Consider the following 26,292-nt stretch of genomic DNA (forward strand, 5'->3'; position numbering starts at 1 on the left):
TAAATATGAAGCATTCTCTAAATACCTGTAATACACCATTTGCAAACGACATGGTTCTTTCAACRGGTTCTGTTCTTCCAACAGATTGCAGGTGTGAATTTCAGGTGGGGAAAGTTTGTGCTCATAAAATGTCTGTGCCATGTGCACATCCAGAATGATGGTTTCAACTGCAGGAAGCTAATTACTTGAAACGCCTTTCTTACCTTTGCACATTGCATGTGGTTGCAGCCCTCATTCTTTTGGATGGGAGATTTGCAGTTGGCGCATGGTTTGGAGTTGGTTAGTAACCACAGGCAGTTGGCAGCATCTTCATAAGCCTCACTAACGCCCACAACTTCGTGAGGGTGACAGGAGGATACGAAGCATGAGAAAAGCAGAGAAGTTAAAACTGTATTTGTGAAATCCTTTGTGAAAATCGAATTAGGAAAGATGTATGTTTACCTAATTCTTGACAGAATATCGTGACTCTTCACTATATAAACATATTTCTCATATAAAAAGATATACATTCAYATCTACATGTTATGCATATGGTTTTACTTTCATATTGAGATTCGTATTATATAAAATACATTATCTATACATAAGAAAAATATAAGAAAAATCGGCATGAAAATGACAATATATGGTGTACTTACCTTCTTTCCATAATTTTCTACACTTGACAAAATAATTTATAACATATTATGGAAAGGTTCTGAATTGTAACTAAGTTACATTAGGATATATTCCAATTACTGTTAATGTTTAATTACTCTGTTTCTGTTGACCACTTCAAGAAAACTTTTGTCTTGTGTAAGCCCAAATTTTAGTAGTTGTTTCACTAAAAGTTATTTAATATTAAGCCATTGCCCACATTCATCCTCAATTTATTATGCCTGTTAGTTCTAAGTAGTTCAAAGCACACAATATAACCTGCATGGAGAAAATTCAAACAGAAGTGCAGATGGACTAAGAGGTTTAAAATTGACAAGGACAAATTAAATTAAAACTATAGTCAGGAATAAATTACATAAATTTGCAAAAGAAAGCAGTAAGAGGAACAGTAAAGAGCTTTATATATATCCTGACTGATAAGTACACAGATTTATGATGACAGACCGGGGAATAATGGTTTAAGGAGAATAGTCTATCATTAGTGTTGTCTAATACGTTACACTTCCACATCAACTGATGTKGTTAGAGCCATGAAACTGTTCAGTGTCTCATTTTAATAGAGGGACTTCGTGTTCTTCCTTGCTTTTATCCTATTTTTCAATTAATGTACAGTTTTCCTTTAATGCAGTTTAAAAAAAAAAAAGGGCACTCTAAAAATAAAGTACAACAAAATTCCAAAACCATGAGAAAGCCTCAGGCATGACTCTTACGTTCTTCTGGTTTCATTTCAGATATTTTCTGTAGCCAGTCTTTCCAGGTTTGACAGTCACAAGGTTCATGTGCTTCACCAAGACATTCCCTGGAAATCAAGACAGATAGACAATCATGTATCTCTTATAGATTTAAAATTAAGACTTAAATTCCATGTTGCTGCGAGCTATTAAAAAAAAAGGAAAGAAAAATGTAAACTAATCGCAAGATGCTCAAACTTTAATTAAGTCTGGAAGATTAAAAGTCATTCAATTACCATTACTTCAAAATATTCTCAGATTACTTGGTCATGAGCGTAGATTACTGTCATTAAGATTACTAAAGAACTTAGATTATAATTGAAAATAAATTAACTGGCTTGTAGCTACATTCAGCTCCTATTTTAGTGCCACAAAAAGTGCTAGCACAGTTTCTGTGCAAAAGGTAAACTTCAACTCAGAATACAGAGATTATCCAAAACCAGGTAGTTTGCTGCAGTTGACATGCATTTTCTGTAGAACTGTTTGTCCCTATTCCCTTTATGGATTAAAGATCAATAACCGATGTTTAACTGATTCAACCCTTTCAATGTAGAACAAGATCCAAGCCCGTCATAGATTTTCACTCTTTCCACCCAAATCTCTACAGAAATGTCTCTAGTTTAAGTTATATGGACCCAGGAGAGGAATGTCTCCCTTGAATTCCCCTTACAAATACTACTAGTTCCAAGGATGGTGATCACTACTACACAGCAGCAGATCGATGGCTTCCAGATGGTGCTTGGGTGCTTGTGGATGTGTCAGTATGGATTCCAGACTTGCAATGACTCCCTTTTTTTACTGGAAAAGCAGCAAATAGCCTCAGACATCTGCCACATCAAACAAAAAAATTCACAGAGGAAGTATATTTGAGACGGGCACCAGCTGCATCAAAGCAGAGGCAAGTTTTCTGAGATCAAAGGGCAAACTGCTTTCTGCAATGTAGTTTCAGGAATTAAATCAATGCCCCTCTGATCACTCTTGTCCACATCCTCCTGAAGCAGGAACATGTGAACAAAGGAAAGCTCAGGGCTATAGTTTTTAACCTATTATCTGCTAGCCAGTCTGCTATCAAACGAGCTGAAATTCACTGCACAAGAATCTGCAGCTCTATTTGAAGGAACTTAAGGGTCCACAGTTGGGGAAGTATCTTGCTCGTACCAAGAAAATCTCAGCACTGGTTGGAAACTGTCACTGTTCCCCACTTCTGTGGGAGAGCAGAGCACCTCAGTCATTGACTTCAGGAGAGCCAAGACCTCTCACACAGTGCGTGTTCCCAGGGAGGACTGAAACTGGCTGGATTAATGTTCACAATCTCAGGTTTAGGTTAAAGGGTGATTAGTCAATCTACTGGAGCAGGGAAGATCTCTCTCCAATGTTTTTGGTTTTTGAAATTTTAGACAGATTAGTTTCTGCTCCTAAATTCTGATATATTGTCAGGACCTGGAAAGCAGAAAACAAAACACACTTGAGAGAATTTTAAAGACCATTACAGACGTACAATTGGCTATTTTACCAATCCTGCTTTGCAGAAATAAAAGGCAAACATTTCCTGCATGCTTTTGCTGAGGCCCTTTTGGGGGCTTTTTTTTTTTTGAGGGGCTTTTGCTGAGCCCCTTACAAATCTTGCAAAAACTCAGGATGTAGAGGAAAGTTCTGTTCTTCACACTGCAGGAGTTGAGCTCTCCTAACTTAACTCCCATTCTAAAGCAAGTAATTTCTGGGTGTGTGAAAGGGTAAAAGACAGACTTGTGTCTTTCAGGGAAGGAAACAGTTCCCATTATTCTGAGTCTTCTTTTTTTCCCACTAGAGCTTGTTGAAAATAAATCGCAAAACGTCTTGACCCCTGCAGTCTGGAGTATGGAGAGAAAGCAGGATTTTTAATGATGTGCAATCTCATACTTGCATGATAGCCACAACAGGAACTTGCACAATGGCTCATGAAAGGCATTCTTTCCCATAAAACAAGGATTTTTATACAGGGATGCCATTTAATAGACTAAGAGTCTGAGTTTACTGCTCAGAAAGTGTTTTATGAAACAAATCTGTATTTGAGGCAGAGTCCACAAGAACACAGGTTGAAGGGAACTAACACTTGGCTGTTAAAATTAGCAGTGTTAGCACCTCAAACTGCATTCTTCAATAAGCATCAGCATTTATTTGAAGGTGGAGTACATTCTTAACACAATTGCAGCAAATTTCAGCTACCGTTTCTGGAACAGGCTGAAAGCACAGTCCAAGAAGAATGGGTTCCTGGATTTTTTTCCTCAGTGAAATTATTTGGATCCTATAATGAATTGAAATAACAAAACAGAGTCAAAAACTCATAACTAGCTTCCTAAGTTCTGAAGAGAGATGTCTCACACAGAATGAGGCTACCTCCCTCCAGGATAACAGGAGTGATGGTGCAGAACCAGGTTTGCAGTGCTTGCCAAATCCATCTTCGGGAAGAACTGTTGCTTGCCACAGTTTCTTATGCTTCTTGAGCAGGAATTCTAATATATAGAATCTAGCTGACAATAAGATTTAACTTAAGATTTGCACAGTTTTCACATGCACTACATTTAAATCACATAAAATTTTTTTTTTCTGAAAAGAATCAAGAATTAGGAAAAATATTTATCTCTGTCATTAAAAAATAGATTTTGTTTAATGCACTGTTAGTGGTGAGAAATACTGAGTAAATTCAAAAGAGCTCTGTTCTTAGGAGGAACACTGACAAAACCTCATGGATAGTCCCTATGCAATAGCATACTATGCAATAGCAAGTAGGTTTCTAGGGTTGGTTGTTAGTTTTTTTTTTTGACAATCTGAAAAAATCTTTCACTAAATGCAGTATCAACTGACATTGTAAAATCCTATCTGTAGACTTGCTGGGTAAACCTTGCAAAAGTCTGGATATGCAGAACGTGCCGATTGAATTTAAATGGTGAAAAGCAAGCTTCCTTTGAGCATACAGCAATGAGGAAAGCCCTCTGAGCTAAGAACACACTTTCTTTCTTGCAAAGGAACTCATTGTATCACACACAGTTTCCTTTTGTACTGTAGAACTAATAAGAGAGTCCTCAGCAAATAGCTGTGATTTACAGTGCTGCAGAATGCTTGGGTTGCAAGCAGGTCTTTCTTGATCTTGATTATCAGAAAGCAGAGATATTTCTCATTTAAATAATGCACTCAGGGGATATTTTCACTCAGGGAACACTGTGGGGCTAGTATACATTCAGGCAGTACAAGGAAGCTGCCACTCTTTGAAGCACCATCATGACATTACACGAGACTGGTCTCAGCTCTCTGCTTCAGGGTAATGGAAACACTGCTTCGCTCGCTCAGGAGACCAGCACTCCTAAGTAAGGGTGAGAGTGTGGTATCTAGACGCATAGGTTTGTTAGACATTCACCAGCAAAAACCTTCTATGGGTGATTCCCATGGGATTTTTTTCCCCTGAGTTTTCCATCCCAAGAACAACTTCTTTCCAGGAGGTTTTGCATCAGGTTCCATTTTCTGTCTGTCTTGACTGTTTTGTTATGCCTGATTTCTTTTTTTTTTCCTTTCTCCTCTCATAAATAATAAATAAATAATGAATAAATAAAATCACAAGTATCTCTCATTAAGAGTTTAGACTTATTGGAATCTAGCAGATTATTCAGGATCTTTTCTTTTTGGATCACAGTTTCATTTCAGAAATGTCCCATCAAGTAAAAAGGAGTCTCGCTTCTAGAGTAAAAGTTTAAAAATCATCAGTCTGATAATCTCAGGACAGGACTGAGTCCAGCCTTAACAAAAAAAAGCAGCAGGAGATTTTTTCTGAGTTTTGCTGTCCTTTCCATAGAAGAACTGAGGATAGACAGTTTAGGCAATTTTTGAGGGATGGTTTCTTAGATCTCTTAAGCCTTTATCTTCCTTGTAGAGCTTGTGTTGATCTTCTGACTCAGCAGGAGGTAGTGCAAAATAAAAGTGCTCTTCCCCAAGTGAAACACGAATTGGAGTGCTCAGGCAAACAGAACTAGCTATGTATGGAGCTAATGATCTGGCATCATCGTGATGCGAGTCTGCTTGAATTCTGCCAGCCACAAATTCCAGTTTTTCTGTGCTATAATGCAGGCCTGGCCACGTGTTTCAGTCACACTATAGCTGTCCAGAATAGACACAAAAAGTCCCTCTTCAGCACCCTGCTGCTCTCCCTGTCCCCTCAGAACTGAAAATCACAACACTGCATGCAGCTGTTTTGAATTTAACAGAATTAAGAACAAACGGGAAAAGAAAATACTATAACCCTCTCTTGTGACCCAAAATACCAAAGTACTTGTGCATCCTAGTTTACTTGCATATGGATACAGGATGGTGTAGTCATGTCAACCAGTGCAAACCGCTGTTGCGTGCTGGGTGCTAAGTGTGAAGAGCAGTGACTAGGAGTTTATGGAGACATGGAGACACTTCCAGTACTAACCAGCAGAAAAGATGTCCTTTTCCACAGTCTACAGCAGGGGCTTTTAGCATAGGGAAGCTGAGTGTATCTGATCCTGTGGAATTCGATCCTTGCCTTGTTAGCCTTACGGCTCTTTCGCAAGCAGGTATAGGGCACCATTTAATGGCAGGATTATTTTCAACAAAGGCCTACAAAAAGAAAAGGTGGAAGATCATTTAACTTTCATTGCTGACTTTTTCCATAGTTCTACAGAAAGACTGCTTTTCAAAGGAAGCTGCAACGACTGAAAGCAACATATTAGAAAAAAATCAGCAAAATAAATAAAGATTTTCCAACTTCTTTTCCTATATACAGCAACCATACCAAGAATTGGATGAAAAGAAAAATTCTAAGTCACTCAGTTATGGCAATAATTTTCCAAAATGGTAAGTCAAATCTACTCGGCTTAAAAATAGCCTTTTTGTAATTAAAACAACAACAACAAAAATTCAAAAACTTTTAAAAATTTTAGTTGGYCCACATGAAAAAGTCTGGCAAAATAAAAGCTTCACATCACTTGCTTTTTGCTTGACCAAAAATACTACTAATACCAAATACGTTACACATTATATAAGTGCTGAATTTGTATTTGAGGAATAAATATAATGCTCATTTTTTCACTGCTATATCAAATATTCAYACTGCGGTATATAAGACAACCAATAATTTAGTGTATATATTAATTTATTCATTTCTACTTGGAAAGCTACAGACATACTACACCATTTCACATAAGAGCTATTTAGAGTAAAATGAAATACATTTCAAGAGTACAGAAACAGTTTGATAATTTACCTTAATGTCAAACTGCAGGTATCTTTTGTCCATCTCCTTGGAAACCACACTTTCTATGATGTCTACTGGCACAGGCTGGAAGCAGTCATATGCTGGGCAAAAAATGTTGTGAGCTTCACCCTCCTGAATTTTCAGATTCAAAAATCTGCCAGAATGTTGTCAGTCAGTATTTGTGAAAAAAAAAAGTAAAAAATAAGAGGCTGCTGAATACTATTTTTACATTTATAYTATGTTCATAGATACTGAAATTAATCTAGCAGAAGCAAAGAACAGAATGTATCCCTTTAGCCTAAGAGGGCCAGAGATTTGAGGCAAAGCACACTTAAAAAGAGTAACAGGACATGATCACTGTTCAAAAGTGAGCACCACCATCTCTGCTTAAGCAGCCCTATAGGTGAGTGGTTTCCATCTTTGCTATTTATGAAGGATTGCTATGCAATGTTTAGTCAAAGTGAGGCTTTCTTCTAACTTACTTGCAAAAAGGAACACATCAACTCTAATTAATGAAGAAAACGTTTTATCAGACACACAGATAGACAGATGTGGGGCCCTTTTACAGCTAAGGTAAAGAGAGGTGCCACGTCCTCGTGCCCTAGATGGCACCTAGGCCTGGGCTGACACTGTCACGTGTCCGGCCCAGGATGCGCAGGCCGGAGTCTGTGCTGGAAGTGGGGCTGGATCCCTGGAGCAGCTTCCAGGCCTCTGCAGAGCCACTTACAGCAGAGCTGAGCTTAGCTGTCAGTTTTCTGAGCACCTACAAATCGCTGTTTTAAAGCACACATGGAAAAAGTGTTCTTAGCATGGAAGCAATGGGGTTACTTCAGTTAGGCTAAATYTGGAGTAGCCCTAGCTCCACTAGAGCAGTACGGTTCAGTAGGACAGTCTTTTGAGCAGGAGCAAAGACATGCACAGAGGCACTTTATGCAGATACAATTATTCCTGAGGAAACGGAAATAAGACTGATATTTATCCTAATATAACTATCCAGGCCTCGCTTTTTATTAGTGTGATTATGTTAGCTTAAAAAAATGCATGTTAACTAGAGAGTTCAACTTCTTTAAACTCACGCTAACTCCTCAAATATTAAGCCTCAATGTAGGAATGTATTTTAATTGTTTTGCTGACTGGAAGTGGATTTAAGATGCCCAAGCTTATTGCGCTAAACTCAGAGATGGGATTAAGCACGTGTTGAATGCAGGAACTGTAAAACCCCCACCCCGTTCCCACCTCCAGCAAACCAGGAACAGGCTCTTCCCTTTACACACAGGCTTAAAACACAGACTCCACAGCATTGCTGACTCAGGCCCAGTCTAGAACTGCTGATGGCCACTTTGAATGGCAAATTCAGCCTTCAGTAAGATCAAAACAGCAACTCTGTGGGACCCAAATAGTACTTTCATATTAGGTGTTTATTGCCTATGGCCTTTCCTCTTCCAAATGGGAAGCACAAACATTTCTCAGAAGATACAAAGGTACTCACGCCTCCCAGCACGCTCTGCAGAAGTCATGGCCACAAGGCATGTCCACTGGGTCTTCAAACACAGAAATATTACACATGCAAATGTCACACTGTAGGTGAAAAAAAAAAAACAAATTTCCAGTTAAGAAGTATCCTAAAGCCTTTCTTATTGTTAGCAGTACATATTATGTTGGAAAATCCAAACAAAAAGGTAAGGAAATGTCTGGTAGTGAAAAACACCTTCAAACATTAACACAAAGAAAAAATTAAGTAGRTGATTATAACAGAAATAGGAAAGAAGTAGTTATCTCCTATTCTGTAGCTCCCCCCCAACACACACATCCAAGCAGTACACACGTAATCCTGAATTAACACATTTTTACTGGGAAATATACCCAGACAATGTTTCACTCCTAAAGTAAATATCTATCAATACAATTCCATGTAGCTTCTTTCTTTGTATGTTTTAGTTAGACTAGAAAAAGGGTTCTGAGAAGGACTGCAAAATTTTTATTTTAATGTGATATCCAGGGATGATTCATTTACAAAACTGTATGTAATATTCTAGAAAATGCTTAGGTCATGGAGAAAGAGTTTTATAATGTTGCAGCTGTAGATTATTAAAAGGAGAACTCTGTTTTCCGCAAGAACCACACTGATTTCAATGAAAGGCGCTTTCATATTTCAAAGTTGCAACAGCCTTGTAAACTGCTTGAAGCTGCCCACACATAGTAAAAGCAATTACAATCTTACAGTGGGCTGACATTTCATGCAGACAAAGAGAATTTTGTTTTCTAATGAAAAAATGTTTAAAAGGCAGGGTTTGCAGCACTGAGTGTATTTGGGGAAATGGATACAGTAGAAGAGCATGGCTTGAGAAGATGCTTTAAAATTAAAGCTCAGAAGAGCTGCGTGCAGCAAGGACGTGATTGTGGTGGGATCAGATTCCACTCTGTGAGCGACAGGGAGGGTGAAAGCAGAGGGCTCTGGCTCTGTATTGGCCACACCATCAATGTCTGACTATACAGCATGGTTAAGGTGGAAACATTTCTGTTCATCACTTTTGCAAACAAAGTTTAATAGCCTTTATGAAGTTATTTTCAAAAAAAAAAGGCAAAAAAATCCCCAAACAAAACAAAAACACCCCAAGATATCACTCCTGTGCATGTCCAGAAATAAACTCTCTGGCGCCATGCGCTGAGCTCTATTTATAAACGCACCACAGCTGTCTCCATGTCTCCTGGCGAGGGGCTGGTCTCGTCCGGGGAGGTGACGGAGGAGCGCGTGGTGCGTGGGGTGCGCGGCGAGGGCAGCGTGTCCCACGCGTTGTAGCCGCTCGGAGGCGGCGTCGGCATCTGCACCCCCGAGCGCTGGCAGCAGTTCTCCGGGCTGGACATCCACGCTTCCAGGAGCTTCTCCCTGTCCCAGTCTGCAGGAAAGACACGGATGAGGCAGGGCAGGCAGCTGACAAGGATGGACTCCTACCCTGCACTGATGCTGCAAAAAATTCTGTGATTGAACTTAATAAAAACACAAATTTTAATAAAATGAGAGCTACTTGTACTTGCTGAATGGCAAGTACATTCTTAAGTCAACTGCTTTAGCGTGAACTGCATGATAAACTACTCTGACCTATGATGTGTTTTGTCCTACAAGARCAATGTTGAAAACATGATTTGTACAGAAATGGGCATGTTCTTTTTTCTCTCTGCCACTTTTTTTTTTTTGCCACAGTGTTTCTTTTTTTCTCTTGGCTCTTACCCTACATAATTCTATAATGTAAAAAAAAAAAAAGTAAACAAAAATACACTCCCAACTCTTAACAGTTTGTGCCACGATACTATTTGTGCGATAAAAGAAAGCAAAGTTCATGGGATTAAATATTAAATGTCTGTAAAAGATTAAAAGTAGTAAATAAGAGCAATCTTTTCAAGAAATTAAAACATGCTTTTCCCATACCAAGTGTGAATTAAGTTAAGATTCCCTATTATTCTCTTCTGAATTTCAAGACTAAAAGCAAAAACATCGCAACTTGGCTTTTGGTGCTCCCCAGTTGTCTCAAGTCACATAAACAGTTCAGCAGTTTCTTTTCCTTGATGCTAATACCAGCATGTCTTCACTCCAAATAAAAAACAGAGCTTTGAGTAATTGCCGGGGTCCGAGCAGAGCTAGGGGCAAGGCAGGTGCCTTCCTCCTGACCTGCAGACCGTGAGGGCTTTGCTTTCCATGTGGGCCAGGCTCCTGCTCCAGGGCTTGGGAACACCAGCCCGATGACACTGGCAACTGCTGATTTCTTCTCAACTTTCGTTCCTGCTGGCAGGCAGCTCTGCAGAGTTTACACTGACCACCCATGCTTAATTAGAAAGGGGCATTAGTTTGGGGTACCATGCCAACTAAGGAAAAAGTCTGGCAAATACTGTGCGTTTAAAACCATCTTCTTCCATTTCACATTTCCTTTCTTGTTTTTGTACGCAAGAAGCCCACAAAAAAAACAGAGTAAACATTAGCTGGTGCTCAATCCAGCAGTATGGTGAAGAGCAAGCACACAATTAGCTGCCTGAGCACTCCTTTTGGCATATGGGGACAATGCAGATGCTTCACGAAGCAGAAGCTCCAATCCACTGAATGAAAGCCTAAAGCTTCCACTGACTTTCAGAAAAATACTTTTGTCTGGGGGAAACCCACTGAAGTCTGTATACGCCGGTCCCAACACTGCAGCACAACAGCTTTCAGTGAAATTTGGACTGCTAAAGATATATACAGGGAAAAGTACACCTAATATTAAAACAATGATTATAAAAATCCTTACACTTTAAATCCTAAGGCAAATTCCAGCTATTTATTGTAGTGGTCAGACTGATTTTATTGCAGTGAAAAAATTAAGCAGGTGTTTAGTGGCAGGCAACAACAGTCTGATAAAAAAGGTACAATGAGCTTCTCTTAATTTATTTCATAAAGATTAAACATCTGCACACATACACTGTGCAGATTCACTTCTAAAATTTCTACATGTCATCATTAGAGAAAGCAGTTTTTCCACATTGCTTTAGTTCAAAACTTCTTCTATTATAATTCCTTGTCTGAATCATTCCTATTGATTTCTCTGTCCGCATTAATGCTTTTGACATACTGCAGAGGTACTTCTTTCTGAAATACCGTGGGAACTATTTCCTGGTATTTGATTAGCTGTTACTGCTCTTTTACTCGCAAATAAAAGGAAAATGCTCTMACAAGCGCAGTTTTTATTTTGCTGAAAACATTTTTTTTTTAAGTCTTTAGGGTTTGTGATTACCATGTGCCCGAAGCAGAGCTTCTGCAGTGAAGAGTGGGGCTTGAAGCATGTCAGCGGACTCCACTATCAGCATATCCTTAAGCCTTCGCAGGTCCTGAAGTCTCAGTCCCTCATATGGCTTTGAGAAGAAAAAAGGCATTTTATGTCTAGCAGCATTTTTCAGTGAATCTTGACTTCCATATTAAAATGAAAACGTACAAAGTGCTGTTATGGACAATTATCTCAACTGTAAAACAGAGCTGTCTGTGATCTAATACGAGATAAAAACATATTGTGCAGACCAATGACCACACAAGATTAAATGGAAAGTCTGTCATATAGCAGTATTGATAACATTTACACATTTCAAAATCCAAAAAGACAGTATTTCCAATGATCTTCACTATAACTGGAGGCCTTGTTCAAACCTGTAACTGTTCTCCCGCTCCCCTCCAAAAACAAAATTACTGGATTTTCACAGAATCCAKTTAAATCCTGGAGTGATTAAAACTCACATATTGAGACACGGATAAGTAAAAATATGACTCTGTATTCATGGAAGACCGGGAGAAGGGACAAGGTGGCATATACTGCATACAGACTTCCTAGCAYTTGACTTTGTACATGACTTGACACCCCTTAACTTGGAATCAGCTGGGAGGAGAATCCATCGAGACATTAGATAGCGAGAAGGGGGTATGTGCTTTTTTGTGAGAGATCTTTTGAGGCTATATGTGCCTTTCCTGGAAGTAGAAAAGGCAACAGGGAAAAGGAATAGCAGGAAAAAGCAGCCTGGGCCAGGCAGTTGGAGGCTGGGGGATTCATTGCACATGAAGATGTCAAAACTCTCTGTGGGAAACGGCAGCCTGAGCTAATTGCCGGCTTCCTCCGGGCTGCAGTTCCATCCCCTCGTTACAGTGCTAAAAAAAAGGTCAAATTAGACAGGCAAAGGAGGCAGGCAGTGGAGGACGCTGAATTAGCTCCCACCAAGAGCCTGGAGATGCATACACAGGCTTTGCAGGTTCGCTTTCAAAAGCAACAAAGGAAGAACACGGCAGCAGATAATACATTTCACGCTGTTGCATAGGGAAGTTGCCCAAAAGGCAGAAAAACAAGTGGGAGGATATGTAAGGAGAACGATATGAATGRATATATGAGAAGAACCTGTTCTTACATGCATGCGTTTAGCTTAATGAATGGAAAAAAGATTTTAAACCCCTGGCATAAGGTCACAGTGAAGGGTGCTCAGGTATAACTAGGCACTGGGCTGCCAAATGGATCTCCTCTTACTGGGAGAGTGGAGCAGTGATACTGGAAAACTGCAGTTCCAAGCAGGGGCACTTGTGTTACTGCTTGTATTTTGAGTTTTGGGACCTTCTAGTGCCAGGAACCTGGTTCCCTTCTTGGAGAAGGTCTGTGCTCGAAGGGAAGACACGAATTGTTCGCGCTAAAGCAAACCAGGCCGCTCGCTTCACAGCGTGATGGACTTGGGCCGAACTATTTCATTTCTTACAGAAGAGATCTTTAATAAAAGCCTGTCAGAGAGATAGGGATGCAAACAGCTGGGTGCMAGGATGATCCTCATGGCATGAATATACTGCAAAAATGGGGAGTGATGAGTAAGTCTTCTTGACTGAATTTGAACCACATTGTGAATTGTAATTGTAAAAAATGAAGCTTCATCGGCACAAGAGGCCTCACCCTTTGAAGACACATACAAGATAAAAAGACCATTCTTTTCTATTAAACGTGCAACAAAAACGTGTATTTAAGGACCCATTATTTCATCCTGAATGGCAGATATACTCAAAATTATATTTAACTGACTGGTTCTAGGTCAAACACTGGCAATTACCTCCCTTGAGCAASAGACTATTATATTATCTCAGCTGGATCATTCCCTACAACCCAGCAGGGATTTATGGATCCTGTGTTTAAAAAAAAAAAAAACAACATTTTATCTTTTTAAGCAATGAGGGAAATATTTCTTAAGAATGYGTTTGAAACTTTAGACCCTTTGTTCATAAAACAATAAATAAGCCCACAGAAGAAACTAAAAGAAAGGAAATTCTGGCTGGCATAGTCTGGAAATTCCAAAGTGAAGGCTTTATGATGAGAAACCTTTAATGTTCCTGTCTACAAGAGGTAGTCACATGTCTACAAGAAGTAGTCTTAGTGAATCTTGTGAAGATGCCGTCTTCAGGTTTAAGGATATCTGTTTCCTAGGAAGTACCACATAACATTTTTTTTTAAAAAAAACAAAGTGTGACATTTATGATTTGCCTCTGTACTGCCATGTACTGTAAATGATCTTGACTGCAGCTCACGATGCTCGGAGGCGGCCTCCAGTACTTGTTTATAGAGCTAGTCTGTACTGGTATTTGCTATGAAAAATGCTTTGTTTTATATTAACACCACTGAACTATATGTATATATTTTAGAATGTACTCTTTCAGTTATGACTTCTGCCTCTGGTGAGCTTCTCACTACAGACTTCAGCACTTCCAAATTCTCAACAAATAATTCTTTTTAAAACATACTTTCCTCTCATTTTTTTTACCACTAATACTTAGATATAATAAATTCTAGCATTGCTTTTCTCATGAAACATTTAAAATATAAGATAATATAAAAATATAATAAAATACAATAATATTCTGTAAACAGAATATTATTTTAACAGTTTAYTTGAAAGAATTATTTTTAAAGCAAAGCAACTGCTTGCTACAGTGGCAACTACAGAATCAAATGGTAACACATATACTTTATGTTATTATTTGATTACATGGTTCAATATGTCAGTTGAATATGTCACCATGTTCTCCTTTTGGGATGGAGTTATACATTTTAAAACTATCTATGCTCCATTTAACTCATTCATGTATAAGCACCTTACCTATGTATAGTACATGCGTGCTTACATACTAGATAGCTACAGTCATCTTTACTCCTTCCACTTAACAAACAATTCTGTATCTGTAGAGACAAAGTACATTCTTACAGAACAATTCCAAAATCTCTATGCTCTATAAATCTGTAATACATCCATTAATAAGTCTATTTCTACAAGCTTCAGTGACACATATGTAAAATAAACTTAGAAATGATAATAATTTGCTACTGCACAKTGTCATTTCTCGGAGTCTGACTGAGAACCAAAGTTGTTCTGGGTGATTTGCTCTCAGTTACTGCACATTCCCAGTGCTTCTTATATATGCTTAAAACCCTGCATGATGTGATGGAAAGGAAGGTGCCTGCCACCTTCGGGAAATGCATCTCAAAGACGAGTAGGCTTCTCTATTAGAATAAACAGAAAACAAGAGAACTGTGCTAGTAGAACAACCAGAATCTATAATAGTAGTTTTCAACTACTGCAGTAGTGGAAAATTAAATGTACTCAAATAATTCCTTGGTAATATTTTAATGTGAAGAACAACAGAAATCAGCTTTCGACATCAGAAACAAAGCTTTGTTATTACCCTCAAWAAACACAATTCAGTGACACTGCACAGACTACTACAGAAGTCTTCAGGTCTGTCTGAGAAACAGTGMTAATTTCCTGCTGTAGACAAGGCAGGTCTGGAAGGGGAGGTTTCTGGTACTGTAATTCCCAATAYTACTGTGCACGCCATGAAGTCTGGAGTTAATATTCTCTGGCTGTTTTGTCCAGGAAGCGAATCCTATCCATGCTTTTGAATATATTTTTTTTTCATCCTACTTTCATTCAAGAGATGGGATGACTTAAAATATCCATTTCTTGGTGTTCTAAGGTTTTGGCTTTTTAAGAATTAAACTCTCTTCTTTTGGAAGGATGCTAAAGAGCATCACTACAACATAAACACTAGGTTAAACATTTTGCATAGTCACTTCCTTCAATTTTTTTTTAATGAATTTGAGAAAAAAACTAGAGGGCCACACTTGAGGGGAACTTTTAGGTGAGGGCACAGTGCTTTTCGAGTACTTCTCATCTCCAACAAGGACAGAGTTGGAAGCATCACCAAAGCCAGCAGTAAGAGCAGCTTTCGCTGCCTATCCCAGGCATTTGCCCACGGATGTTGGGGACAGGGACATGCAGTTGCTTGCAAGGCAAYTCAGTGCAGGTCCTGCTGAGGCTGTTGCTTTTCTATTATTTTCAGCCCCTGTGAGGGCTCCCATGGAAAGACGAGCTCCCCTGTCTACATGTCCCTGCTTCCTTCTCTCTTGGGCTACCATGTGCACTAGTGAAGCTGCACTAGGTGTGAGGCCCAGAGCTCAYCTGAGTGAAAAGTCACAAAGAAAGAGCGGGAGGTTGTGGAGCTTGAATAACCACACACAGAAACCCCGAGACCACCTGCTGGTGTCCCAAACAGCAAGGTGGAATTACAATTTTTCCAATCGATTCTGATTTTTCAGCTTGGGAATCTTGGAGCTTTTTGGAGAGCTGCCTTGACATGCCCTGCAGATCCAGCTCTGCAGATCCAGCTCTGCAGGCCTGCCTTCACTTCAGTTCTCATGCTCATGCTAAAAACAAGTCACATGAGGAGCAGAGCTGGGTGTTTTAATCATCTCAGTCAAGTGACCCCAAATTAACATAATTACCTTTTACCTGAGTCCCCCTAGTAACTACCAAATCTTTAAGTTCATCAGGCTCTGAGCTTTTCTTGCTAAAAACCTGCCGAAGCGGTTCCTGATTTGCTCCACCCAGGCTCAAAGTTTACTGATCTCATAGCTGTGCTGGTGCACGTGCAAAGCTGTGGTATAAATACAACAATAAAAAGGATTCAAGTTAAATAAAACAATTACATACTCCACTCTCAATGCCTTTTTTCTTTGGAGCCAGATCACTTCAATGGCAGGGTTTACAGCATCACCACACAAAAAGCTTTAAATGTATAAGCAAAGGAGCCAGTAATACACTACAGCAGTGGCAGGTAATGGCACTAGTCCTTTAAAGTGGTTTTGCCAACAAAGAAAATATCATTTCAGACTTTAAACTCAGAACATTTTGGGTGTTTCTACATGAAAATATTTGCAGAAGCCAAAATGAATCAATTACGTTTATTACTAGAATGCACAACTGAAGTGTATTAACTCCTTTTGAACGCTTCTCTTCTAGGAGTAAACAATCTAATTAAGCTTATTTATGTTTAAGTTTATTGGAGAAGATTAGCCAGAAAATTAATTGGACAGTTCAACAGCTATCTTACTTTTAAACAAAAAGTCACATGCGTAGCATTCTTCTGGGAAACAATTCATGTGCTCTAAGCCTGCTCCTAGCTAAACCTGAATTTATTTTTGTTTAGATGTCATCAGACCACAAAAGATTGAAGTAGYAAAATCTTCTCGAACCCAATAGCCATATAGAAGTCTACATGACCTTTACTTTACACAGAATTGCTCAAATATTTTTAACTTACTTAAAAAAATGCCTTTTCATATTATTTCTCTATGAGTTCATCTTTAGGCTCTCGGTTTAATTACAAAGTTTAATTACAATGTGTGGGGGAGGCAGCTTTTGATTAGAACTTTCGGGGCAAATTATCCTTAATCATACTAAAAATGTAAGTCACAATCTTAAGTAAGGCAGGCAGATTTCTAGCAAATTGGTGTCAGTGACTTTCGGGTGGCTTTCAAAGCTGCCTGCAGAATAACATTCCCTGTTATTATCTGTCTCTCACACAAGTTCTGGGATGCAGTTGCTCCAGGCGCCATGTTACAAAATAAGAAAGCAAACGCATGTTTTGAAACCCTGCACTATTCCTTCAGCTATTTTTTGTGACATTCATAAGCACAGTTTAGTCAGAAAAGTCATGTTCCCTCCCACTGATTTTCTCTTCACAGATTTTTCTTCTGTTTTCATTTTTACATAGAAAAACAACTTAAGAAACTTTAAAAACTGCTTATTTTGGAGCGTCTGTTTCCCACTTACTGGCCCCTCTGTTCTTCCTTCAGCTTGACAGCATACAACACTTTCTACTTAATGTATTGAAGAATATATTAAGTAGTCTGCTTAAGATACTGAAGAAGCAGAAGTATATATATATTTAAACTGCACTTTTGGCAACAGACTTCTTGTCTCCCCTAAACTTAACTTCAAAGATAATAAAGAGGTCTGCTTAAAATCAACAGCTTTAAAAGTATAACTGAAACACACTACCTGCTCAAATACTTTGAAGAATTACGTCAGAATATAACTGCTACATATATATGGATAAAATAGATAAAATTCAAAGTATCCTCTGACCTCTTTTTTGTCTAAAGCAGCATATTCAGCTTCAATGCTTTCAGCTTCAGGATCTCGTGAGAATACCATCCGAGACTCCAGGTTAAGAGCCAGCTCTTTATGGTGCTGTTTCTCTGCGCAGTCACATGGAGTATCTTTATTTTCATTTTCTGCAAACAAATCTCCACCATGTTTTACTAGAAGCTGAAAGCAAAAAGTCAAAATAAATAGCTGTTATTCACCAGCTCTAAAAATACACCGAGGAAACACAAGTGTCAGTTAAGAAGACAAGAAAAAAAAATAGTGAACCAAGTAAGGAGAAAGAGGAGACAAAAATAATAGGGATGGTCTGTGGGAAACAAGGATTTTCCACTGTTGTTAAACAAATCATGGCTTGCTTCTCTACATCATTATACACATTATTTAATTCCACAGAACCACAAAAGCTCAGCAATGCTTTTCAAGGCAACTCTGAACAACATATTTTCGCTGGGGTTTAAACACTAAGGTTTGGTTCTGCTGGGGTGGTCAGTACTGCTGTTATAATGAGGGACACTGAGGGTCATCAAGGATCAGGCAAGACTGGCCTAAAACAGCCTTCAAATCACCCTTCAATATTCTTTATTTAAAAAAAAATAAGACCACAGACCTGAAAAATTGCTGGTAACAAAAAAGGGAGAATCCTCAGGTAGGAGGGAAGTTGAGGAATCATTCACAGACAGGAGCATATGATACTGCTGATAGCTCCTGCTATTTAGGACTAATTTGAGGACATGACAGTGAACTGAATTAATGCTATAAATGCTATTGCAAAGTCAGCATTCTTTTTCCTACGCTTACGTAAATGATGCCATAAACACACACACTGGGCACAGYCTGAGCTTCTGAACACTTGATGCAAAATACAGTCCAGCCTCGTCTCTTGCCTTGTGCCCAGGACCTGCAGCTGCCCAAAAATGGAGCTTTTAGCTAAGAACCAGCAGCTGTGCTGCACTCTGCTCTCTGGGCCTCTCTCCTGATATAAACRGATCTAACAAAGACAATAAATGCCAGAGATCTAATGGCCGAGAGTGGACAATTTTGCTGATTTATTATGACATTTTTATGATACATTTCTAATGTATTCCAATTTCTATAATAAATTTCTAATGTAGAGCACCCAGGCCAACTGTTCATTAGTAAAATCGTTTATCTTATTTCTAAGTAAAACTAAAATCTATAAACATTACTTTGCTTTCACATGATGACTATATCAACAATATCCATTATTTTCAGCCAGAATATTTCAAAACTCAGCTTTTACTCTCTATATTTTTAAAAATGAARTAAACTAAAATTTCCTCAACCAAAATCTGTTCTTCTGTTCTCCTCATAGACTCTTGCAGATGAAGAAGAAATCACTTCCATAAATTAAAATTTCCTTAATCTGTCAGGATAGAGCACATTTTACACACCTGGAATCATTCTTATATATCTCTACGATTTTTTTTCCATGTTTTCCAAAATAAAGAGAAAAAATATATACAAAAAGCTCCCAAATAAGTACAAAGTTTATCAAAGCTTAATTACGAAGGAATATGCATCATTAAGTATGGTGCAAATTCAGGCAGAAATACAGATAATACCAGGATAACTAGCAAGATATCCAGCCCACTGTTGTCTTGTTATTCTATGTGCACTTTGTAATATTGAGAAAATTTTGTTAACGTATCTTGACTTTCACATACCTTTCACATGRTGTCTGTATATTTTAAACTCTAGCAAAAAATTAGCTAAGACAAATTAGTCACATTCTGAAGGAGAAAAATCAACAAATATGCCTGAAAGAACGTTGTGTAGTTAAAAATCTAATCTGCAAAATGAGGAATGTGTAAACTGACCTGCTGTATTTCTTTGGTGCCACTGTTAAAAAGGCTTCTAAATCATTACAGGAAGATTAATAATTTGAATAATCCCATTACTAATTTAAATAAAATGAAACAAACACAGAGAGAAAATTGTTAAATTCCTTCACTAAGCTCAGACTCCCATTTTTCATAATGTTTTGTTCCTGAAGGAGTTAAAGGGTCTACAAATTATACTGGAGGACTTAAGGTAGCACAGATATTAAGTCTTAAGATCTTAGCATCTAGGGTAGCAACACGCCTATCCTGTGGAAGGGCACAAAACAAAGTTTGGACATGGGAGTGTACCCTATATTTCTAAAGCAGGATTAGTTAAGACTATTTAACTGGGTCAAAACTAATGACTACCTAGTGGAAGAGACTCTAAATTCTTCTTCAAAGACAAGTGAGAAGAAAATTAGTGTCGTAAACTGCACAGTCAATTTAATAGCACRTATTCCAGTGATACCACAGAAAGTCTATATTGAAAGCTAAGTAGAGCAGAGGTGATGTTAAATATAAAATAATACTATAAAATAAAACAAATATAAATCTAGTTAGGGTGTTAATTCCAAATAGGGAATTAACAGTCTGGTAACTTGGTTCATCTGCTCAGTAATATCATAGACTCTTAGAAACAGCATGATCATTTGTGGAGGAAGACAAAACAAGACGTTTCAGGATGAGTTTAAAACTAACTGGAAGTTCCATCTCCATGAGAGGAAGAGCTTCTTYCCTGTGAGGGTGACAGAGCYCTGGCACAGGCTGCCCAGGGAGGCTGTGGAGTCTCCTTCTCYRGAGATCTTCCAAACCCGCCTGGATGCCGCCCTGTGCCCCGYGCTCTGGGTGTCCCTGCTGGAGCAGGGGGCTGGACTAGATGATCSCTAGAGGTTCCTTCCAACCTCAACCTGTCTGTGATTCTGTAACCAATATCACAGGTGGCAGCTGAAAGCCTTAGCCCAGCTCCAGAACCATGATTTTCTCCACGGTGACTGTGATGCTGTCAGCTGTCTTGGTCTATGTGGATCTTACTGCATTTGCTTCATGCTCTCAAAGTTTAATGTTTTGAGTATCAGTGCCTAAGTCTAACACTACAACGCTGCCCAATTCGGGAGCATAAAAGGAGAATGGCTGAAAAATTCTTTCTCAAATCTTATGTAAATCTAAGGTCCAGGCAATCCCAGGATCTCAAATGGAGAAACAGATTGCAGAGAAGACTAACAGAAAAGTGAGGAATAAGAGTTTCTATAGAGAATACAATTGCTCTTTCTTTTTGCACCCAACCTGAGGTAGTTTATACATCAGTGTAATAAGCAGAGTATTTCACAAATGTCAGTAAGGAGATTTATAAATCCCCAAAATTGAAATATTACAAAACCTGATTGCTCTATCTTCTCTGTGTGCCACTTCTCTACTGGAAGAGATCACTGTCATGTCAGACTAGTCAATAAGAGCAATTTTCACCAACTTTGGCTTCAGGGGGTATAAATGCTAAATCTCTCCCCTTTTTCTGCTATGACATGAAACGACACAGAGGCAAGGGTTAAGCTGCTATAAGGCATGCTAAATTCTCAGTACACACTCAAGGGGCCCGATGGGCAGAGGCTTAAACCACAGCAGAGAAAACAGCACAGGGGAATGAAAATGATATATGGAAGCAGGGTTTACCCTGGAAAGCTACACAGGAACGAGGCTGAAGAGTTTATCACATAAAATTAATGCATACGTAATCAATTTGTTCCTCAATCTCTACCTGTTAATTATARACATAAATTATTTTTTACTAGAACAGCTTTATGAAACAGTGTACATGTCATTTACTAGTAGTAGTGTACAAACTGTGATTCAATAGCAGCTTTTACCTCTACACAGGTTTTCATCCCTGAGGCAGCAGCGTAGTGCAAAGGTGTATTTTTCTTGTTATCAACAGCATCAATTGCTGCTCTTTCATATTGTCCTTCATCCAGCTTTGCTCCTTTCCACTTCAGGATCATTTGCAGGCAGTCTGCCCTTCGGCAGTCGTCTTCGGAGGGTCGTGTCAGGCGTGGGTGCAGAGCTCCCTCCGATATCATGATCTGAGGTCCCATACACAGCAGGTGCATAGATGTCTCATTGTGCACGTTCCGTTTGTTTGGGTTTCCATCTCTAACAAAAAGGAAAGTTCTGCGTGGGGAGAGAAAGGAGAAGAACAATCAGCACGTGGAGCAGCTCACGGCCTCGACGTGGGAAGTCTCTGTTGTGACTGTTCCCTTTTCCTCCTGCCAGGATTTTGATTAGCCATGTCAGGGATAAACATCCGTAACAGGTAATGACTACTGGATATGTGCATTTCTTAACATGAAAGAAATAAAAACATCCTTACTCTCTGCCTGGTAGGTGGTGCTCACAGGTGCTTTAATTACCCATTTAGTCTCTCCCAAAGACTATAAATTGCTTTTGCTTTCATTTCAGGAAAAGAGGATGGAAATCAGTCCACGTTTGGAAACAGCAATAGGAGCGTTTCCCACCCAACAGTGGGCACTGCCAGCTCTTCTCCATTACTCTCAGGAGTCAGTTGTGAAGATCAAGCTGAATTACTAAAACATCATCAACTAGCATACTTAATTACTTTGTCGGTATGCAAYAATTTTTAGTTGGCAGAATTTATTTTAGAATGCTGTGTTGTATTACAAGAACTTTTATTAAGTCACAGGTTCAACAATTTACTATTTTCTTTCTTTCTGTATTCTGAAGTGTGGTGCATTTGGTAGTTTGCAAATAGAAGATGTCAATTAAGTCCACCCTCTCTTCCAGGCCTTAAAATAGTAAATGCTGGCTAAAATGCTAAATGCTTAAAATGTTAATGGTACTACTTAAAAAAAAACTTCTTCTCCTTACCTTCACTCAGTGTAAAGGCAGTATTTCCTGCTTCTTGAAAGCATATGGAATTCTTATTCTGCTAGCATCACATGTATTGAGAAAAGACCTTCCCTGCGACTCATTTTGCAAAGGCAGCCCAATGCAAACCCTCACCTATGCCAATGCCAGAGGCTGGCAAAGGTCAAAGTTTTCTGGAGAAAACGGCCTTTAGAGGCTGTTCCAAACGGGCAGTGAACTACAGCAGCAGCAAGGAGCAGCTGAGGAATGCAAGGGAAACCACAGACGTGTTCCTGGAATCACAGCCCTGGCTCCTGCCAGCTCCTGGGACAACACAGCTTTCCGTTGCTTCTTGCCAAGAGGGAATTACGGAGGCTACAACCCAGTTCTGAAAGGGAAGAAGGAAGACATCACGCTAGCCCTTAAAACCAATCTTGCTTTAGTCTCTTGATGCTGAAGATAATTAATTTGCTTGAGGGCAGGTGAATGGTAGGAAGCAGCAGAGAAGGAAGATTGTCTCCTAATGGGTGGCCGTCTGCAGGAGATTGGACAAGACAGACAGACCCTTGGTAGAGCTGGAGGCAGAAAGGAGGCAGTGATGAAAGAACTGGGTGAAGACAGGAGGGATGGCTCCAAAAGCAGTGCCATCCTGTTGGATCTGAAGGATGGCACACAGGTTCATGAAGTAACAGCAGAAGAGCTCATCGCTCACCCCCACATCAAACCACTGCCTTCCTTTCCCTTCTCCCCAAAAACCCGGTGTTTTGGAAACCTCATTAAGCCAGGAGTGGGAAATGGCTTCCACTGCCCTGTCCCCAAAACCCATTGAGGGCAATTCCAATGGCTTTTGGTTCAAAACAGGCAGGCAGGCCACCAAGGCAGGCACAATCTAACTACAAAACCAGACCATTTCCCTCTCGGGGAATGGCGGCGCACAGAACTTGATAACCAAACTGGCCAAAAAACAAAACAAAAATGAGCAAAACAAAGTAAAAACCAAACCAATCAAAAAAACCCCCCCAAAACAGGCAGTTTAGCATTTTTAGAATAGACCATTTTTTGTCAAACATTCTTGGAGACAATTTACGATGACTGACATAATTGCTAAGCACGAAAGCCTAAAAAAACAGTTCCTTAGCTCCTAAATCATTTTTACGTAATCTCTGGACTCGTTTTAGAATATTTAATGCTATTCTTAATCCACAGAAACATCTGAATTCACAAAAGAACTGCTTCAGTCAGAAACGGCAAACTGAAGCATGCACAAAAGCAAAAATCTTCAGATCCAAAGACTGCATGTACTAAACAAATATACCCGTGGCTCTAAATAATATATATAAGTAATAGAGTAACAATTAGACTGGATATAAGAAATAACTGGAAGATTTGGAAGTAAAGTCATTCACAACTAATAAAACAACCTTTCCTCATTCTCACATTCTATGCAATATAGCCAGGGTTTTACTAGCTTCAGTTCATTATGTCGCTCTTTTAACTACAAATATATTTCACCATACTTAGTGAGTGGAAATTGTGAAGTAATTACTTAATAAATCTTTGACAGCACATAGTTAAATGCCAAATTACACCACTCTTCTGGCTTGTTTACAAGCCTAGACATTCACCTCCCCTTTCTGTTCTCTCTGAATACATCCCATCAAGAATTAGGTGTTACAATTTCTCTTTTTCAAAGTTATCCCATGCTTTTTTCAGGAGAAATAATCCTGAAATTATTTTATTAAGGAGCAGGTTACATAGGGCAGGTGTGGAATYATCCTCCTGAAAATTACTGAAGAGAGAGCGGTAAGTATTCCAGTAGAAACCCACAGRTGCAGTTGATGCTGCTCTGTGGTGGATGGATGCATTGAGGATACTCACCTGGACCAGCCCGTTTTCTACCATTTCTTCCCTTTGAAAATCTCTGGTGAGTTTGAAAATGAGATTAAAATATACTCTTTGTTGAAGAAGTGGGAACAATAATTCACTAGAGAAACAAAATACTCTTTTCTAGTTCAATTCCTCACGATAGCCCAGTCATACCAGTGCTGTAGAAACTCCAGCAGACCTTGAGTATCAGTATGTGTCTGAGAATCCTTCTTTCCACTGACTTCATTTTTAAACTTTGACTTTCTGTTTCCTTAAATAAGCTTTGTTCCCTAAATTGGTTTCCAAAATTGTCTGCCACGATAACAGACAATTTATCTCTACTATCAAGAGATAAACCAATGAGGGTCTTCCAACACGCGGCTTATCTCAAATGAGTTTTTACCTGCTTGTTTGCTCCAGCATTGCAAGTACTGTCACTGCAGAACAGAACGAAAATCCAAACAAGAAAAACAAAACACAGTGTTTATGTTTTATGAGGGGAGCTACAACCCTGTCAAACTTCASGTAGGCCTGAAGAAAGAGTGATGAAATTGGCTCTCTGTATCATTGACTTGTGTGTTTTCTCTAAGCCTGATGATGCTTCCTGGTCCTGTCAAAAGCCAAGAGAGCCAGGCTCTCCTAGAAGACCTTGAAAGCTAAATATTAGGGTACCGCCCCAATCACAGCACATTTAGGGTACCACCCCAATCTCAGCACTTTATGTGACATCTATCATGTAAGTTCATAATTATAACCATATTCCAGCAAGTGACAGGATATGCACCTTGTTGTAGAATTAAATGTATCTTCTCAAATGTACTGATATATGTTCACCATATAACAAAGATGCTCAGTTTTGACCGTACGCTCGCTACCCATATGGCCACATGTTAAAGGATGACAACCTGGTGAGGAAGAGGAAGATGTGGGACACTACAAACCCCCAAAGGGCCTGCAGGGTACACAGATGCAGCACAGTATGTGCACACTRATCACATTCCTAATACCAAAGTCTTACTCAATTGCTGTCTGAAAACTAACCTACTCCCACAGTGCATCTTWCCAACAAATAATATTAATTTATACTAGTGATTATTACTGGTTGTCAGACTGGATTATTGAAATATATGTTACATAAACAGTTAACACTGAAATTAGAGAAACTTCATAGAGTTTTTTAGTGTTATTCCTCAGAAATAATAGGTATCAGTAACACATAAATCAGTTGAGCCTGTTCAACCTGATCTCCTAAAATAGATCCTACGCTCACAATCATATCCATTTTTTTTCAGCCAGTCTTTGAAATGGCTTAAATGAATTCAGATTACTTTTCAATAAAATACAGATTCAGAGATCAGGACACACCAAAATTTCAAAATTACTGAAACAGAAAACCTTTCTAGAGTATCTGTTAAAAAATGTTTCTGCTGATTTAAAACCTAATTTTCATTTTTTTAGAAAGAAAGGAGGGAAGGAAGAATGAACCTGGTGAGTAATAAGGAGATTAGTTCTATAAAATTCATTTATTATTACTGCCTTCTTCTCTTATCCATGCAATTGAGACATCCATGTGTATCTTAGTGCTCCATTCCCAAACACCTGCATCTTCCTAAGGAAAATGAGATTTTAACACTGGAAAAAAAAAAGGAAGAAAAAAGAAGAAAAAAAGAAAACAAGCAGCAGCCAAAGATTTGAAAGACTTCATGTGCATCTCCTTTTTCACTTACATTTAAGACTAGTTAACTCTTTGATGAGCCAGCTTGTCTCATGATTTTTACCTGGAATCTAGATGTAAGAAACAATTTCCAAGCTGCAGTGCAAWGCTGAGCTAGAAGAAATAGCAGACATCTGTTATCTTCAAAGGAGATGTGGAATGAATAGAGAAGAAAATGTGACAAAGAAAGAGCCAGACCCTCTCTGCAGCCACTGCAATGGCCTGCGCAATAAAATAGGATATTACAAGGACCAGTTTCTCTGCAGAACCTTCAGCAGGAGCTCCTAAGGACAAACAACCAGAGAAGTGCTGAGATTAAAGGTGGTGGAAGGCCCAAGCAGCAAGCTAAGAGAACAAAGCTAATACAGCAATCTGCTATTGCAAGGAGGCTGGATT

General features: G+C 39.0%; 1 protein-coding gene across 1 annotated transcript in view; it reads right to left on the bottom strand.

The window, feature by feature from the left end:
- Nucleotides 1-26,292, bottom strand: part of ANKIB1 (ankyrin repeat and IBR domain containing 1) — a 47,737-nt gene that overhangs the window by 12,187 nt on the left and 9,258 nt on the right. Inside the window, exons 2-10 of the mRNA XM_026039450.1 lie at nt 21,323-21,623; nt 17,599-17,781; nt 11,397-11,514; nt 9,325-9,533; nt 8,126-8,214; nt 6,646-6,790; nt 5,833-5,999; nt 1,368-1,456; nt 204-334 (exon numbers count right to left, since the gene is read on the bottom strand). Coding sequence (XP_025895235.1) covers nt 204-334; nt 1,368-1,456; nt 5,833-5,999; nt 6,646-6,790; nt 8,126-8,214; nt 9,325-9,533; nt 11,397-11,514; nt 17,599-17,781; nt 21,323-21,623 — 1,432 coding nt within the window. The remainder of the gene's footprint in view (nt 1-203; nt 335-1,367; nt 1,457-5,832; nt 6,000-6,645; nt 6,791-8,125; nt 8,215-9,324; nt 9,534-11,396; nt 11,515-17,598; nt 17,782-21,322; nt 21,624-26,292) is intronic.

Source organism: Nothoprocta perdicaria, unplaced genomic scaffold (assembly GCF_003342845.1).
Source record: "Nothoprocta perdicaria isolate Ctin4 unplaced genomic scaffold, notPer1 scaffold_23, whole genome shotgun sequence".
NCBI lineage: Eukaryota > Metazoa > Chordata > Aves > Tinamiformes > Tinamidae > Nothoprocta > Nothoprocta perdicaria.